The sequence below is a fragment of the Salvelinus namaycush genome, chromosome 31 (assembly GCF_016432855.1).
Source record: "Salvelinus namaycush isolate Seneca chromosome 31, SaNama_1.0, whole genome shotgun sequence".
Lineage (NCBI taxonomy): Eukaryota > Metazoa > Chordata > Actinopteri > Salmoniformes > Salmonidae > Salvelinus > Salvelinus namaycush.
Genome location: NC_052337.1, coordinates 28,220,776 through 28,240,356, shown reverse-complemented (window position 1 = coordinate 28,240,356; position 19,581 = coordinate 28,220,776). Strand labels below are relative to the sequence as shown.

Sequence of the window (19,581 nt, the reverse complement as noted above, 5' to 3'; positions counted from 1 at the left end):
ACAAACCACTGTGTATCGACCCGGGAACCAACAAACTACTAGTAGAATCGCACTTCGTCAATGGACAACATCTTGACTTTGATCCAATCAGAGTGCACAAACCTCCACATGGGGGAGCTGACAGGAATGGTAAGGTCATTTAAAAAAAATAGGGCAATTTCACGGTGTAATTAGAATTGTGACCAAAAATAAAAGCTGCATAATACATTTTTTTTCTAGAGCAACTCCTTACATCTTTAAAACTTCTTCAGGATTGGTGGGTCCCCTGAGGGACGGTTGAGCTAACGTAGGCTAATGTGATTAGCATGAGGTTGTAAGTAACAAGAAGATTTCCCAGGACATTGTAACGGCTGTCCTCCTCCTCATTAGAGGAGGAGTAAGAAATGTCGGACCAATGCGCAGCGTGGTATGTGTCCATAATATATTTTAATGAAACAAACGAACACAGAAACAAAACAATAAACGCCACGTGAAATAACAAACTGAAACAGTTCCGTGTGGAACACACAGACACGGAAGACAACCACCCACAAAACACAATAGAAAACAGGCTACCTAAATATGGTTCCCAATCAGAGACAATGACTAACACCTGCCTCTGATTGAGAACCATATCAGGCGAAACGAAAAACCCAACCTAGAAAAACAAACATAGATAACCCACCCAACTCACGCCCTGACCAAAAAACAAAGAAATAACAAAATAACTAAGGTCAGAACGTGACAGACATAGACATATCTGATATTGGCAGAAAGCTTAAATTATTGTTAATCTAACTGCACTGTCCAATTTACCGTAGCTATTACAGTGAAATAATACCATGCTATTGTTTGAGGAGAGTGCACAGTTTTGAACATGAAAAGTTTTTAATTAACAAATTAGGCACATTTGAGAAGTCTTGAAACAACATTTTGAACAGAAATACAATGGTTCATTGGATCAGTCTAAAACTTTGCACATACACTGCTTTCATCTAGTGGCCAAAATCTAAATTGCACCTGGTCTGGAATAATACATTATGGCCTTTCTCTTGCATTTCAAAGATGGTACAAAAGAAATCCCAAAATACAGTTGGTTTTTTCTTTGTATTATCTTTTACCAGATCTAATGTGTTATATTCTCCTATATTCCTTTCACATTTCCACAAATGTCAAAGTGTTTCCTTTCAAATGGTACCAAGAATATGCATATCCTTGCTTCAGAGCCTGAGCTATAGGCAGTTAAATTTGGCTATGTCATTTTAGGCAAAGATTGGAAAAAAAGGGGCCGTCCCTTAAGAGTTTCTAGCTAAGGAGTTTTGTGCTTGGGGATTTTTGTCAGGTTTGTTAATGTGCACTTTCTCTTGCTCGTTAGTTAGCTAGATAGCTAACGTTAGCTTGCTAACTAACTTAGCCAGGCAGTTACACACACATGAAATTAATGGGGTGGTGAGTCAAATCACATTTTATTTGTCACATGCTTCGTAGACAACAGATTTATAATAGCAGTGAAATTATTACTTACTGGTATTTTTCCAACAATGCAGAGTTAAAGATAAGATAAAAAAATATAAATAGTGACACAAGCAACAAATACAGTGAATAACGAGTAAAAATAACATGGCTATATATATATATATATATATATATATAGCCATGTTATTTTTACTTTATATATATATGGAGTAGAAAAGAGGTACGAGGTAATTGAGGTAGCTATGTACTGTACTTATATAGTGCCTTCAGAAAGTATTCATACCCCTTGACATATTCTACATTGTTTTATTACAGCCTGTATTCAAAATGGATTAAGTAGACTTGCCTCACCCATCTACAAAAAAGACCAATGACCCATTTTTTGCAAATTTGTTAGAAATGAAATACAGAAAACTCAAATTTACATAAGTATTCACACCCCTGAGTGAATACTTTGTAGAGAAGCACCTTTGGTGGTGATAACAGCTTTGAGTCATCTTGGGTATCTCTGCATTTGTTTTGCACATCTGGATTTTTGCCACATTTTTTGGGGGGCAATCTTCCAGTCTTTCCACAGATTTTCAATGCGATTCAAGTCCGGGCAATGGCTGGGCAACTCAAGAGGCTCTAATTTTGGCTGGCATTAAGGCCGCCCTAGTTTCAAAATGCAATTTAGTTTTATTTGATTAAAAACAAGCATAGCCTCCCCTCTAAATGAAGCCTTTTTTTGTCTGCCCAATGCAATCACAAAGTAGTCAAGAAGACTGTCGATAAAGGGTTTGTTTCCTGAGACCGCTTGGAAATAAATCTTAAATCACCAAAGCTTTACTAAAATATCAAGTTTGAGAGGAGTAAAACAGTGAGCTGACACTCACCTTTATCAATGCATTGTAGGCAGGCCCACATTATTTTAGCCTGGCATGTTCTGTTTTAGGATTTGCGTAAAACCCTCCCTAGTCTGCGTTGTTTTATATGCCCACTGGGAGAAATGATTTAAAACAGGTTGTTGCTTAGTTTTGTTTAGAATTATTCATTATCTTTTTAAGCCTTATCAATAATGAATTTAATCTTCCTTATTGCTTGGCATGTCCATGCTCAGTCATAATGCAATTTACAGTAGGCCTAGCCTCCAGATCAGTGTGAACGCTATTGAAGTCATTCAATGTACTTCAATGTGGACTGCAAATAGGTTCAAGTTAACCTATTTAACCTTTAGCAAAGATGAGATAGGTCTACAATTTGTTATTTCGTTTCTGTAAGCTATTTAACTATAAAAACGGACTAACATTGGAATTGGAGTTGATTCCAAGGCAATACATAAGACTGTAAATACACAACCTGAAGCAACCACACATTTCTCCATGGAGCAGGTTCTGATTGGCCAGTAAGGGGCCAAGCCTTGACACACCCACAACTTGTTTATTCATCACAACCCAGCACTATCGCACCAACACCAGCAAGTGCGCCGATAATTGTGATAGTGAAAATAGCAAAAATATTTGCCACACCCCTGAACCTATAGTGTTATCGCCTGCGCTTAGATTTACCAATGCGGTAGGTTTGTTAAAATAGAGCCCAAGGATTTTCACATTTTTGTACTGAAGCCATTCCAGTGTTGCTTTGGCTGTATGCTTGAGGTCATTGTCCTGTTGGAATGTAAATCTTCGCCCCACAGTCTAAGACTGTTTGCACTCTGAAGCAAGTTCAAGGATTTTCCTGTATTTGGCTCCATTCATGTTCCCTCTATCCTTACCAGTGTCCTAGGCCCTGCCGCTGAAAAGCACCTCTATAGCATGATGCTGCCACCACCAAGCTTCATGGTAGGGATGGCATTAGACAGGTGATGAGCTGGGCCTGGTTTTCTCCAGACATAGCGCTTCGCATTCAGGCCAAACAGTAAAATGTTTGTCTAATCAGACCACAGAATCTTTTGCCTTATGCTCCAAGTCTTTCACATACCTTTTTGCAAAGTCCAGGCATGCGGTCATGTGCGTTTTTTTCTCAGGAGTGGCTTCCGTATGGCCACTCTCCCATAAATCCCAGATTGGTGAAGTGATGTAGAGATTGTTGTCCTTCTGGCAGGTTCTCCCATCTCAGCCAAGGATAGCTGTAGTTCTGTCAGAGTGGTCATTGGGTTCTTGGTCACCTCCCTGACCAAGGTCGTTCTTGCCTGGTTGCTCAGTTTGGCCGGATGACCAACTCTAGGCAGAGTTTGGGTAGTTCCATATTTTTTCAGATTCCCAATGATGGTAACCATTGTGCTTTTGTAAATGTTCAACACTCTAGAAATCATTTTATACCTTTCCCCAGATATATGCCTCATCACAGTTATATCTCGGCGATCTAAGGACAGTTCCTTGGACTTCATGGTATAGTTTCTGCTCCTACATGCACTGTTAACTGTGGGATCTTATATAGACAGGTGTGTTTCTTTCTAAATCATGTCTGAATTGGCCACAGGTGGACTCCAATCAAGTTGTAGTGACATCGCAACGATGATCAAAGGACATTTTATGCACATGAGTTCAATTTGGAGTGTCATAGCAAAGGAGTGTGAATTACATGTAAATTAGATATTTCTGTATTTCACTTTCAAGACATTTGCAAAAATGTATACAAATATGTTTTTCACTTTGTCATTATGGGGCGTTGTGTGTAGTTGGATGAGAATAAAAATATATTGAATAAATATTGAATTTAAGCTGTGACACACCAAAATATGGAATGAGTCAAGTGGTATGAATACTTTCTGAAGGCACTGTAGGTAGGGGTAAAGTGACTAGGCAACAGGATAGATAATAGACAGTACCAGCAGCATATGTGGTGAGTGTGAAAGTGTGTGTATGTGTGCGTCTGTTGGGGAGTCAGTGTAAGTATGTGAGTGTGTGGGTAGAGTCCAGTGTGTGTGCAAGAGAGTTAGTGCAGCACAATGCACACAACACTAAATGCTTTATCAAGCTAGCTATCTAGCAAGATGATGAAGAAAAAAAATTCATTCTCCATTACCCCATACTGCCAGTAACAGCTCGCTTGCTAGCTAACGTTAGCTAAACAGTTAGGACAACTTAGCTAGCTAGCTACTCTACTGACTCTCGGCAGCTTATAAGCAGCTGCTTCATTCAAAAACATTTCCTTTGTAGCTCAGTTGGTATAGTGTGGCACTTGTAATGCCAGGGTAGTGGGTTTGATTCCTGGGTCTACCCATATGTAAAATATATGAATGAATGTAAGTCACTTTAGAAAAAAGAATCTGCTAAATGGCATATTATATTAAATGCATTGTGATGTAATTATAATGTTGGTAGGTACGCTAGTTTTCTAGTTGTAGCCGTCTGGCTAGTATTGACAAGGGCTTACTACAAACTCTAGCTAGCTGGCTACAACATTAGCGCAGCTTGCTAGTTCTGATCTACAGCAGGCACAAGCCAAACATACCTGTAGCTTAAGTAAGCTATTGCCACTCTGTGGTCTGGAGTATTTTAACTAGGCTGGGCGGTTGGGAATCTGTGCTATGTGAACATCAAAAAGTTGACAACCGGACATATGTGTACCTCTCAGCAGTCTGTATCCTTGAAGTGTCCGAACCTTTACACGCACACACACTTTAAAACCTTTACTTAAAATGCTTATCATTATGGTGTTTGATTTGTTCCTTCTCTAACTGTGTATGTGTTGATAGGGTTGGTGAGGGCCGTGCCTGCTGGAGTCTGGGAAATGCCTATGTGTCTTTACGGAACCATCGCCAGGCCCTGCACTACGCCCGCAAATACCTCGACATTTCCAGAGAGGTAACTAGTGACCACTGCAGCTACACCATTTTTTAAAGGAGGTATATTACTGTGAAGACAGTTTATTTTCAACACTAATATATTTGCAGTCGCTTTTTTTAACTAAAAACATCTAACTGTGAAATCCCATACACCTGTAGTCAATACGGTGTCTCTCTCTCTTTCTCGCTCTCTCTGTGTCTCTCTCAATTCAATTGACTTTATTGACATGGCAAGTTCATTATTACTTACATTGTCAAAGTATACATATCGAAAAATACAAATCAAATATATATGTATATACAAAATATATATATATTTATACCTCTCTCTCTCTCTCTCTCTCTCTCTCTCTCTCTCTCTCTCTCTCTCTCTCTCTCTCTCTCTGTGTCTCTCACTCTCTGTGTCTCTCTTTCACGCTCTCTCTCTGTCTCTCTCCCGCTTAACCTACTCTCAGATTGGGGACAGGAATGGCGAGTTGACTGCCAGGATGAACGTGGAGCAGATGATGGAGGCTCTGGGGGTCAACGAGAGTGACCTTTCATCATGTGGGTCAGAGTTCGATGTGCAAGGTAACAGGGAGATTTCTTTCTATGGTTCTTCCTTGAACTTGTATTTTCAGTGTGAGAGGAAATTATGACCATGTGCCAGAGTCTGGTGTAACAGTCAAAGCACCCAACTCCGGACCACACAAGGCCCCTCGCGACCATGCTGTCTGTGCCCCTCTCTGCCACAGGATTCTGCTTAAATACATAAATTATGACCACTGGAGTTGTTTTTAGAAAAGGATGAAGTTTCCCATGTAGACACTGGTTTGAGTCTAGATGTGTTTGTCCTCTTGGTGGTTCAGTGTGGGATTTGAGGAGGGTAAGATGATTCTAGAATTCTAGATACTTCTACCTGGAGCGCCAAAATCATAACATGCTGAACTAACAGTCCAAATTATTTAATCTACTTTTGTTGTTTATAGAGAGTAGATTTTCAATTTGACCCAGGTCTGCACTTTTTTTTCTTGGTAATGACAATAATAACACATATGGAAAGTCCTGTACAGTAAGTTTTGTCTCTGACCAGCCTTAGTCCACATGCACTGCCCATCTCTCTCTCTCACATAGAATGACACACGCTTCCTTTGGCTGTCAGCCTTCCATAGCCTCTAAATGAATTGCATCAGAGAAGAAGTTACAGCTAAGCTCAGGCGCCACTGCACAGTGCCTCTCTCTCTCTCTCTCTCTCTCTCTCTCTCTCTCTCTCTCTCTCTCTCTCTCTCTCTCTCTCTCTCTCTCTCTCTCTCTCTCTCTCTCTCTCTCTCTCTCTCTCTCTCTCTCTCTCTCTCTCTCTCTCTCTCTCTCTCTCTCTCTCTCTCTCTCTCTCTCTCTCTCTCTCTCTCTCTCTCTCTCTCTCTCTCCTTACCACACCCCACGCACAACCCTGAGCACAGACTCACTCTCACACTCGCTCAGAAGGAGAACATATCACTTCTCCATCCAAACTTTGAGTTGAGAGAGGCAGGACCTGTGATTAGTTCCTCCAGGATACTTACTGGACACCGCAAATGGAATACAACTATAGACTAATAACAATTATAGCAACATTTGATTTAAATTTCATGGGATTGACAACAATAACTGTACCATAGTTCTCTGAGTCCGGAGTATGAGGTAAGCAAGGTCGAGGCTTAATTATAGCCTTTTAATTCTTTCAAAATACTGTACATGGTATTGGAAGCTTTCCTTTCTAGTTGCCATGAATCTGTAAAGAACACTTGAGGGGTTTGAATGCACACTTTAAAAGGCTTTTGTAAAATGCTATAGCCCATTTTCCATTCAATCGGTTGAGGGAGATGTATGTACAGTATATGTCAGAGGTGGAGTGATGTTAGCAAAGCTCAGAATAAGCTCTAGAGAATGCATACATTTGTCCTTGTGCAAATATCTCCAAGCTCCGGGCTTAGATAGATGATGTGTCGCTGTGCTTCTGTCAACAGAATCTTCCTCTGCGGATCATTCATCTCTAGGGCCATAGTCTTAGTGAATACATTATGTATGACCCTCTAAAAGGATTTCTGTACAAGTCTAAAGTCTTCTATAGAGTCATCATTTCAGCTCTATCGTTCTGAGGTTGGATTCAATCAACCACGGATCAGACGATGGAGATGTGTGCTTTGTAAAGGAAAATGTATTCTTAATGTGTCTGCCAGACAGACATGCACTTCATCTGTCAATGTGTGTTAATTATTCATGTACAGTTGTACAAATTACATACTCTACAATTCTACATGCACAGTGCTAAGAGTTAAGAGGAACTCCATGTATTGTCCTTATCTTAATAACCCGTCAAGTCATTGTGACAGCTTGTAAACCAATATCCAGGCAATATACTCTGTCTTCCTACAACAATGTTCTAAGGCTATGACAGGAGAAAGATAAAGGGGCCATGTGAGACATTGTCTGATGAAGATAGACTGATCAACAGGTCAATGTTTGACAGGTCAATGTTTGAGGTCACTTGAGGTCATTCTGGGCCATTGCATCTTCCATTGCGTCCGGGTCTAGGAGGAAAGGGTGAGTCAGGTGGACACAGCCCTTTTCTGTGTATGGAGAGGACGTGTTGGATGTTTATTTAAAACAGGGAGCGTCTGTTTAGAGCAGCAGGCCCACACTGTATAGACTGTGGTTAGGTGGGACCTGAGGTCAGGCAGCCCTGGCACTGCCACCTCACATAATAGAAATACAACAAGTAGAACAGACAAATCCAGCGTGAAACCAACATACCTTTGTAGATACCTAAATAATTTTTCCCCCTCTAAATAAATAGACAGATGGGTTCTCCGACTCGCATAACATAGACACACTGTAAATAAAGAGGCATTTGCGTCCCATTTTGAATAACTAGGCCCCAGATACATGGTTCAAATCCATTGGTCAAATAATGATAACATAACTTTCTAACTGTAGTTCCAATAATGCTAGAGCTAATGATACAACCAAATACATACATAGTGTTTTCGTTTTCTACTTTTCAAGTGTCATATGACTGACAGATGCATATGTAGGATCTTAATTTGACCAGTATTGTAGTAGCAAAATAATCCTGCAGCAACAGGAATTGAACGTTTAGTCCATATCGTTGCTTGATCGGTGGTTATGCTATTAGCTGAAACAAAAGTAGGCTCCATGAAAAGTCCAATACTGTTAATATAACCGTGTTTTACTGCAGGTTATCAGTGAATTTATGTAAATTATTAAGCATATCTGCATTTCCTGCAGCGTAGGAAAATTCTCTGCAACAAGAGTGATCACATTAAGATCCTACATCTGTAGATCTACACAGATAGTAGAAGTGTGAGAAGTGGACTGCAGAAATGGACATGCAGTCCCATCCCTCACAGAGCTGTTCTGGGTCTCTGTGAAGGTCTCCAGGTCACACACTGGCCCAACATTTGCTATGGGCGCATGGCTCATAAAGGGCCCCTTATTCATAGTTTGTTTGTCTGGCTGTCTGACTGAACCTCGTCCTCACTGCACATCATAAGACCACATCACACACATGGGAAACCATGCATGCTGCGTTGAGCTCCCATAGACTTCATGGGAATCAACTGTTTGCGCTGTATGTGTGAAAAACTGTAGATTTTCTGTTTACGAGATTTATCTCACAGTTGAGAAATTTAGTTTTGAATGGTCAACGTACAGAACTTTCTGTAATACATCAATGTTAGAGTCATTAGTAAAACAGAACGTTACTCAACCCTCTATAAGGGGTTTGTAAATTGTTGATACACTGAACAAAAATATAAACATGCAACAATTTCAACAATTTTACTGAGTTACAGTTCATATAAGGAAGTAAGTTAATATAAATAAATTCATTAGGCCCTAATCTATGGATTCTACATGACTGGGCTTGGGCACAGCCATGGATGGGCCTGGGAGGGCATAGGCCCACCCACTGAGGAACCAGGGCCCAGCCAATCAGAATTAGTTTAATCCTCAGCAGCCCCCCTGGGAGGTCCTTGTCTGGCGTGGTTACACGTGGTCTGCTTTGTGAGGCCGGTTGGATGTACTGCCAAATTCAAAACGACGTTGGAGGCGACTTGTGGTAGAGGAATGAACATTAAATTATCTGGCAACAGCTCTGATGGACATTCTGCAGTCAGCATGCCAATTGCACACTCCATCAAAACTTCTGGAGCATTGTGTTGTGTGACAAAACTGCACATTTTAGAATGGCCTTTTATTGTCCACAGGACTAGGTGTACCTGTGTAATGATCATGCTGTTTAATCAGCTTTTTGATATGCCACACCTGCCAGGTGGATGGATTATCATGGCAAAGGAGAAATACTCACTAACAGGGATGTCAACAAATTTGTGCACACAATTTGAGAGAAATAAACTTTTGGTGTGTATGGAAAATTTCTGGGATCTTGTATTTCAGCTTTTTTATAGTTTATGATAATCGTACAGATTCAATCATGAACTGATAATTATTGATCAAATATTTGTATTCACTGTAACAATCCTAGCCTTGATGAGTTACTGTGTCTCTGACGTGGGATTGTGGATAGGATGTTTGTCTTTAAAGCCCCACTCAGGGCAATAATGGCCCTCCATTCATTACATTACTAAAGGGCACACTTAATCTTCCATTGACAACTTTACAAAGGGTATCTACTTTAATGTCCTCTTTTGCGCTCTTCTCTGTTCTAGGAGCCAGACCAAAATTCACCAAGAGAAACAGCATGGACAGTGTCGAACTGTGGAAGTACTCGACAGATAAGGTAAAAGAAAGTCATATTGTTGATTTCATTTTCGTTTTCTCACATCATGTCTCTGACAGTTTTCTGTAACACAACTTACATGGTACATTTCAAGTTTATATAAAATTACAGCATACAAATATAAAATAAATGAAAATTCATTGGTATACTTTACTTTCCCTGCAGATTGTAGACAGCCAGGACGTGGACAGTATATCCCGGAGAACCAAGAGTCAGCAGTCTCAGCCAGGCAGAGGGAAGGGCTACCCCGACAGCCAGTCCTCAGACGACAGGCAATGGTTGGAATCCCCTGTGGACACCGATGACATAACTGTCCAAGTCCCGCCTCCAGTGAGTCTTAATTTTCAATTTCAACCGAGCTCTGAAAAACTCAGTTAACAATGAAAGATGATTTTCCATCCACTCAACTGATTTTAATCTGAGTAGATTTATTTTTTGAACTTTCTTTTTAAATTGCCTACCAGCCCTCTCGATAACTTCACTTTCTCAATATATCTCTGCTTAACAATAACATGCACCTGGTGTTTACTAGTCAAGTTAATTTAGATCAGTCATCCCTGTCTCATCAGCTCCACTAAAAGGCATCAATTACAAAGACTATTGTTTTCAATAGTCTCTATAATGGACTCAGACACAATGACTTTGAACTGTGTTAGCTTTAGCCAACAGTAGCGATTGCTCCTCTGAGTAGCTTGCTTCTCCTTAAAGCCCTAATTAAATCTCACACTTTCCACCTAGTATGAAAGTGTTCTACTGAAAGGCATTATCTACTGACTCCAGCTTCAGTTTCCCTCTGCATTTAAGGATCGGCAGCCTTTTAAACAATCAATGAAAGCTAACCTGACAGCTAAAACGACATAAATGTGGTTAGCGAGCCAATGCTGGTGGTCAGGAAGAGGCTTCTGAAGTCTGTAGGGTTCTTGCATCCAGATTTACGTTATATGATGATAGTGGCAAGGGAAAGTGCTGTAGGTGAAACATGATGTGATGTAATGAGGGTTAATGGCCAGACTAGGTCTCCAGGTTACTTCCTGGTAGAGAGGAGTACTATGTCTGATGGCGCTTCCAGGAATAACACAAAGTAAACTTGCTGGCCTTTCTAACTGCTTTAGATTGTTCATAACAATACACCTTTGTGCTGTCCTTATCCTTAGAACATCATCGGCCAGCTTCAGCCAATGGGGTTGTGTAATTCAGCGCCTGACTCGACCAACCATGCATCTCGGTTCTGTGATGCTGTTAATTGTTGTAATCAGTGGACTGCCGTTGAAAAGAGTGAGGAAGCCATTGTGTGAAGGCTGCCTGTTATTTATTGGCTGACTAAAATAGCTGTTGTACCATTGTGGGATGGTATGGAGACAAGGTGCACTTCCTCTGTTGCTTATCTCTCTCTGGATTCCAGAACTAGACTCAATAATATATTGAACTGACAATAAAAAGGGTACTTGGTCAATTTTTTTCACACCAGGTCACAAGTCACTCTGATCACAAAATGCGAGGGGAAGGGGTCGGCCATTGGGAAGTGGTGAAATGTCAATGGGTACCATTGTGTGCCTCTGTGTGTGTCTGTTAAGGATAGCGGTGCAACTTTGAGTTCTGGTTTCCTTAGCAACACTGATTTAATTTAGGGAGAGCCCTTTCCCCTCTCACTTCCACCTCTCTCTCTCTCCCAACTCACACACTCTCTCCTTCCACCTCACTCTCTCGCTCCCCTTCACCATAATTGAGTAATTGAACAATACATAGGCAGAGGGAAGATCCAGACAGAGAGGCAAGGGGAGAACAGACAGAATCCAGGAAGTCACAGCTCATTATGCTTGGAGGGGGAGAAAATTGCAATCACATGGAGCTCAGCTGAGGCACAGGAAGACGCACAGAATGTTTCTTCTTTTGCTGGTAAATTTGGGAATTGATCACAGAATAGCATTTTAATGAACTTATAGTATTCATGAGAGATCCATATTAATTTATTGCTGCTATAGATACAATTATTAAATAGATGGCTTGATTGAACCCAATGAGATGTTCCATTGTGCTTGCCGGAACTGTCTCTTGGCAGTGCTCAGAGTTTGTTGTTCCCGTGATTTGTTAGTGGGCACTCTCTGCCATCCCCCTGCCTCGGCTGACAATGTGACCTTCATCAGAAGACCCCCCTCTCCTCATAATGAGTTATTTTCCCACAGTGGGAGAGAGAGCTGCAGCTGGGACAAAGATGTCCTGCAGAAGGGAGAGAGGGAGGGGAAGATGGATATATAATTATATATATATATATGAAGGAATGAAGGAATGAATGAGTGGGAGAGAGAGAGAAAGAGAGAGGGGGAGATGGGAGAGAGGGGGAAAGATGAGAGAGGGAGATATAGGAGAGAGGGGGAGCGATGAGAGGGGAGAGATGGGGGAGCGATGAGAGAGGGGGATATAGGAGAGAGGGAGCGATGAGAGAGGGAGGAGCGATGAGAGAAGGGGGAGCGATCAGAGATGGGGGATATAGAGGAAAGGGGGAGCAATGAGAGAGGGGGATATAGGAAAGAGGGGGGAGGGGGGAGCGATGAGAGAGGGGGATATAGGAGAGGGGATATAGAAGAAAGGGGGAGCAATGAGAGAGGGGGATATAGAAGAGAGGGGGATATAGAAGAGAGGGGGATATAGGAAAGAGGGGGAGCGATGAGAGAGGGGGAGAGATGAGAGAGGGGGATATAGGAAAGAGAGGGGGAGCGATGAGAGAGGGGGATATAGGAGAGAGGGGGATATAGGAAAGAGGGGGGAGCGATGAGAGAGGGGGGAGCGATGAGAGATGGGGATATAGGAGAGAGGGGGATATAGGAAAGAGGGGGAGCGATGAGAGAGGGGGAGCAATGAGAGAGGATGAGAGAGGGGTAGCGATGAGAGTGGGGGATATAGGAGAGGGGGGAGGGGGGAGAGGAGAGAGGGGGAGCGATGAGAGGGGAGAGATGGGGGAGCGATGAGAGAGGGGGATATAGGAGTGAGGGGGAGCAATGAGAGAGGTGGATATAGGAGAGAGGGAGAGATGGGGGTTGATGAGAGAGGGGAGCGATGAGAGAGGGGGGAGCAATGAGAGAGGGGGTAGCGATGAGAGATGGGAGAAGGGGAAGAGGTGGGGGCATAATGAGGAGGATAGTCGTCAGTGGGGAGGGATGGGGGAAAAAGAGCACCGAGAGGGAAGGGTGGAAAGGAGGATAGTGGTGAGGGAAGGGGGGAAGACAGGGGAGTGTGAGTCAGGCGTGTGGAGAGTGAGGGAAAGAGGAGAGCGCTCGGAGAGAGAGAAAGAGTGAAGAAAGGGAAAGAGAGGTGCTTGTGTGGTAAGACACTTCACTGTACTCTTTATCTGTATGATACTTTGATGGATGATGGTGTTACTTGAACTAGTCTCTCTCATTTTTGACTTTGTTAGCCTAAATGTCTGTTTCTTGCTCTGCCAGAGGCAGACACATTTTGTGACAATTAATTATTTTACGATGCCCAGTAAAGCAAACGTTTGAAGTGTAGCCTAATTTTGGTAGAAAGTTTTCACAAGAAAAGTCTCTGCTGAAAATGTGACCGCCTACAGCAACAGCACTGTTGTATCGTACTATTGAACACTGTAGCCTCTGACCAGATTCTGGTGAGCGTATTCAGTGATAGTTGCCTTTGTACAAATCACACTGTACCGAGTTGAGACTTAAAGGTTCTTAATTATCAACGTAAATAAAAAAATATATAGAATTTGCTACCAGATAAAATTGCCTTGTACAGTACGTGTATCCAGTCCTATTTTTGTGGCGATAATGTTGGTGTTGATTGGGACATTATGGTGTGTGTGCCTGCGAGGCGTGGTGGGGAAAGCGTGGGGAGGATAAGGACACCATCAGCCATTATTGATCCATGATGTGTCCTGTGGCTCCCTGCCTTTGATGCCTGCCATTAACCTGCCCAGGGTTTTATCATCAACATGGAGGCAGGATCACACACTGACCAATACAGAGAATCATGTTGATATTGGAGATGGCCACAGTACTAGATGTTGATACTCAGAGGAGGCTGTGGAGGTTTTATACGTGTACTATATATACATATATATTTTTTTACCTTTGTTTACCTAGGCAAGTCAGTTAAGAACAAATTCTTATTTTTACCTTGTCAGCTCGGGAATTTGAAGTCCAACGCTCTAACCACTAGGCTACCTGCTGCCCCAAACTCAGGTTGTGCTATGTTTGATGACCTAACAGCAATTTTGTATGAAAACTAAATGTAGTGAAAATTCATACATATTCATGTTTCCATTGGAATTAGGTCATTATAAGAGTACACATTATTTGTAACATACTTTATACACCAACATTTTAACACTTCAAAAGTCTATTTCTATGAATATATTAATGGAGAATGATTTATCTTTTACATGATGTCACGGGACGGATTGCGCAAACTTGAAGGTATCCTAGTTGGTCAGATAGTGAGAACACTGTTATGTGCTATTCCAGGTAGTATCGAAGCCATTTTTTGTCCAAAGTGCTATGAAAAGGTTGAGAACAACTCAAACAACAGCAACTCAATATATAATGGTACAGGTCACCATAATGGTAGAGAGCCAATAATTGTACTGCCACTGATTGCATTGGGCAATTACTGGAGAATCTAATAGGCAATCAATGGAGACAAACAGACAGACTGTGTATCTATTTGGCCATGTGACTCATTAGACACTCTAACACCAGGACAAACTGCATGGTCATTTCACAGCAGTTCAATAGTACTTGATATGCTAAGCAAATGTTCTCCTCTATCTGGAACACCAACCGCCCCAAACCAGGCATCCTGTTAAACAAGCCAAACAGAAACCACATAAACAGGATACAAGAGACAAGTGGGTCAGTGTATGTGGAAATACAGTGCATTCAGAAAGTATTCAGACCCCTTCCCATTTTCCACATTTTGTTACGTTACAGCCTAATTCTAAAATGGATTACATTTATTTTTGTCCTTATCAATCTGCACACAATACCCCATAATGACAAAGCGAAAAACAGGTTTTCAGAAATTTTTGCAAATGTATATACAGTACCAGTCAAAAGTTTGGACACACCTACTCATTCAAGGGTTTTTATTCATTTGTACTATTTTCTACATTGTAGAATAATAGTGAAGACATCAAACTATGAAATAACACATATGGAATCATGTAGAACCAAAAAAGTGTTAAACAAATCTAAATATATTTTATATTTGAGATTCTTCAAAGTAGACACCCTTGGCCTTGATGACAGCTTTGCACACTCTTGGCATCCATCTAATGTAATAAAATGTGGAAAACACCAAGGGGTCTGAATACTTTCCGAATGCACTGTATGCGCCTGTTACATCACTTAGCAACAATGTCCCTCTGTTTCAGAAGCTAGGTCGTGACCCCTCCGATGAGGACTGCTTCTTCGACCTTCTCAGCAAGTTCCAGAGCAGCCGCATGGACGACCAGCGCTGCCACCTAGACGACCCGAACGAAGAGAATGGAGAAAATGGCGAGAACGGAGGGGCCGTCTCTCTCAATGAAATGCTAGGTAGGTTAATGACTGTGACGGCGGTCTAAAGCTAGAGCATCACTAATACTACTTGGGGCCGTCATTACTTCCAGCGACTTGATTTGACGTCAATGCATGATTCACTCAAAGCAATGGTCTCTAGTCAGGAATGTGTGGCTTGGAATATCTTCTGTCAATGACAGTAAAATATAGTTTTACTCCTCTTGTGCTTCTCAGACCCTACACTCATCACCTCACCCCAGACAGAGGAGCTATTTGACCTGATCGTCAGTTCCCAGAGCCGTCGCCTGGACGACCAGCGGGTCAGCGTCAGCAACTTACCCGGCCTCAGGATCACCCATAACAACCTGGGCCACCTGTGTGTCGATGCAGACCCCCAGGAGCCAAGCGATGACTTCTTCAACATGCTCATGAAGTGCCAGGTAGGGCCATGTCTCACTGCCTCAGCATCTCTATGGGTTGAATCTTAACCTAAGATCTCCTCAAATAACTCACATTTTTGTGTTGTCAGTCTCTGGTACAATCAATCAATGCATGATTTAGGTAAAATACTCAAATGTTTGTGCATATCTCAGGCTATGCAGGATTCATAAACTGCAGGACTTGCTATTTTAGATGTCTGTCTCTCCCTCTCTCTCACTCTCGGTGTCTGCTTCCAGTCCTCCAGGATCGATGACCAACGGTGTTCCCCACCAGAAGGGGGGCCCCGGGCCCCCACGGTGCCTGACGAGGACTTCTTTAGTCTGATCCAGAGGGTACAGGCCAAGCGCATGGACGAGCAGCGGGTCCACCTCCCATCAGATGAACAGGACGGGCCCGACTCCGACCCAGAACCACCCTCTGGAGACTCCAGCTAGGGACCCAAGCACACATCCCTCGGGGAGTCTGCCTCATAGAAGGTGGCGAGAAAGAGGAGAAATGGGCCACCACTTGAGGAGATCTGTGAAGGGGTGAAAGTAAATTAGGTTGATGTGTGATGCAAGATCCAAACCCTATGTGCAATATGTGGCCCCCTTTCAGCTGTTGTGAATCTGATTAGGTTTGAAATGTGTGTAAATCCAATAATGATGAAATGGAATGTATATGATACATTTATGTGAATTAAGGTTTGGGGTGTTTCGCTAGGGTTTGAGACACCAACAAGAAATAACAGATATTCATATTTACCCCATTTACTGCCTTAATCAGTTTTTCTCTGACTCAGATTGTATTCCCAAGTGTCAGGGGTCTGTGGGTTCAAATTGCATGATAGAATAGTATTCGGTTTGAAGGATGACGATGAATGCTGCTGGTATTATTGGTGTAGCAAACAGTATTGGCTACAGTTTTCGGTGGCAACAACATGGTTAGTTAAGGTCTCTTCATTATAGAGTTAATGTCCTTTGGAGCACAACCAAACAGGTTTTCAAACAATATATCAATTTATCAAAATAGTAAAAGATACAGTGAAAATACATTTGATGGATAATAGTATACAAAATCAAGAAAAGCACATTTTAGGGAGAAATTCAAGGGAGAAATTGAGTAGATGGATCAGGGGACTTTTTAGGACAGCAAGGGGGTAGATGCACAGCCTATGCACACAGAATCCTGTTTTGCAGGGAACTCCTGCTACAATGCCACAGCTGTTAGTCTTCAATTTCCAATCATCTACAACGGATGTCTCATATTCTTCTGGTATACTGCCCCATTGTGGTGAAACTTGTATACTACAACTGTTCTGTGTACCCCATTGGAAATGATTTGTAATTCCTGTGGAAGGTTGAGGATGTAATCTTCTGCGCAAGTATATTGATTTTAAGCACTTTTTTATTATTTTAGTGACAAGCTATACTTAAACTGTACAGTATATACATTGCATATTTTTTGCTGATAATTTTTTAAAGGTTAGTGTATTTGCAACAAAAATGTAGTGCCTTGTGTGTATTTTATTCAGTTGTGGATATCAGAGCTATTCTGTTACAGACCCAGCAGACCAAAGACGGGTGCAAACTGAGGAAACTAAACAAAAACGTCTTATAGTAAGATCTAACGTACTGTATGTTGCCTAACTGATGTTCCACAATGGACATTTTAGTTGCTCTTCTTCTTTGGGACTCCATTTGTAAACGTATTAGCGTGTAGCTCTTCTTTGTACCTCAAGGGTCGGGAACCTAACCCAGGATGGGTCGTGGTCCATATGATTAATCTCTATCTCTGTAGTAAGAGTGTAACAAGGTCCCCACTGTTCTCCAAAAAAAGTTGATTTCCTCTATTTTCTCATACCTTATGAGGATAAACTTGGTCCAGACCTATCCGCTACGCTTCTATTTGTCACTGCCATATGTACATATTTTTTGTATTTATGTTCCATTTGAGGACATGAAGATGTCCCCTCTGCTTTTAATGAAATGTTGATTCAAATGTTTCATGTGCCTCTGTAGTCATCAACAGTGTTGTTCTAAAGATTACCATAAGAATGTCTGCTTTCAAATTCGGGGCTATGCTTAAACTTAAACACATTGTACGTAGGTGGTGTTGAGACTGCCTTTTTTTATTACACCCCATTCTACAGTATTTTGCAAAACTATTCTTATGGCCCGACCCTCATTACGTGCAGTGCATGATTCATTTTTCCCCCAGTCCAAAGACATGGACATTCTTTAGATATCAGATATGGAACATTTTACAATATATTTACAGTCTCCTCGCCCTGATAAGAATGACTCCTTATAACAGCAACTGAAAACACGGCCATAAAAAAGGATGGGGAGTGTCATTGACTTGCCCTTGGTTGGGCAAGGCACAGTGGGCTGACCAAACATGTTGGTTTGCTTTTCTCTGTTTTCTAGAGGAGATTATCCCAGAAACCCTAGACCTACTCCAATTTGCATACCGCCCCAACAGATCCATAGATGACGCAATCTCAACTGCACTCCACACTGCCCTGACCCACCTAGATAAGAGGAATACTTCCGGCGCTGACAGAGATGGCCGCCTCGCTTCGCGTTCCTAGGAAACTATGCAGTATTTAGTTTTTTTATGTGTTATTTCTTTGTTACACCAGGAAATCTTAGGTTTTATTACATACAGTCGGGAGGAACTATTGGATATAAGAGCAACGTCAACTCACCAACATTACGACCAGGAATACGACTTTTCCGAAGCAGATCCTCTGTTTGGCCCACCACCCAGGACAATGGATCAGATCCCAGCCGGCGACCCAAAACAACGGCGCCGCAGAAGGGGCAGACGGAGCGGTCTTCTGGTCAGGCTCCGTAGAAGGGCACATTGCTCCCGAGCATACTACTCGCCAATGTCCAGTCTCTTGACAACAAGGTAGACGAAATCCGAGCAAGGGTTGCCTTCCAGAGAGACATCAGAGACTGTAACGTTCTTTGTTTCACGGAAACATGGCTCACTCGAGACACGCTATCGGAGTCGGTACAGCCACCGGGTTTCTTCACGCATCGCGCCGACAGAAACAAGCATCTCTCTGGTAAGAAGAAGGGCGGGGGTGTATGCCTTATGATTAACGAGACGTGATGTTCACCTGACTTAGAATTCCTCACAATCAAATGCCGACCGCATTATCTACCAAGAGAATTCTCTTCGATCATAATCACAGTCGTGTATATTCCCCCCAAGCAGACACATCGACGGCCCTGAAAGAACTTCATTCAACTCTATGTAAAGTGGAAACCACATATCCTGAGGCTGCATTTATTGTAGCTGGGGATTTTAACAAGGCTAATCTGAAAACAAGGCTCCCTAAATTCTATCAGCATATCGATTGCGCGACCCGGGCTGGCAAAACCCCGGATCATTGTTATTCTAACTTCCGCGACACATACAGTATAAGGCTGTAACGGCAGCCTTCCTCCTCTTCGTCTGAAGAGGAGGTGTAGCAGGGATCGGACCAAGACGCAGCGTAGCTCGTGTTCAACATGTTTTTAATAAACAAGACGAAACTGTGAACACTTACAAATAACAAAATAACAAACGTGTGGCAAACCGATACAGTCCTCGCTGGTGCAGAGAAAACACAGAGACAGGAAACAACC

General features: G+C 42.1%; 1 protein-coding gene across 1 annotated transcript in view; it reads left to right on the top strand.

Annotated features, from left to right (window-relative positions):
• The window catches only part of LOC120026185 (G-protein-signaling modulator 1-like), a 39,201-nt gene extending 21,257 nt beyond the window's left edge, over positions 1-17,944 (top strand). Inside the window, exons 8-14 of the mRNA XM_038971010.1 lie at positions 5,135-5,243; positions 5,680-5,794; positions 9,934-10,004; positions 10,170-10,334; positions 15,394-15,556; positions 15,755-15,960; positions 16,198-17,944. Of these exons, the coding sequence (XP_038826938.1) occupies positions 5,135-5,243; positions 5,680-5,794; positions 9,934-10,004; positions 10,170-10,334; positions 15,394-15,556; positions 15,755-15,960; positions 16,198-16,395 (1,027 nt within the window). The 3' untranslated portion in view covers positions 16,396-17,944. The remainder of the gene's footprint in view (positions 1-5,134; positions 5,244-5,679; positions 5,795-9,933; positions 10,005-10,169; positions 10,335-15,393; positions 15,557-15,754; positions 15,961-16,197) is intronic.
• The last annotated feature ends 1,637 nt before the right edge of the window (positions 17,945-19,581 follow it).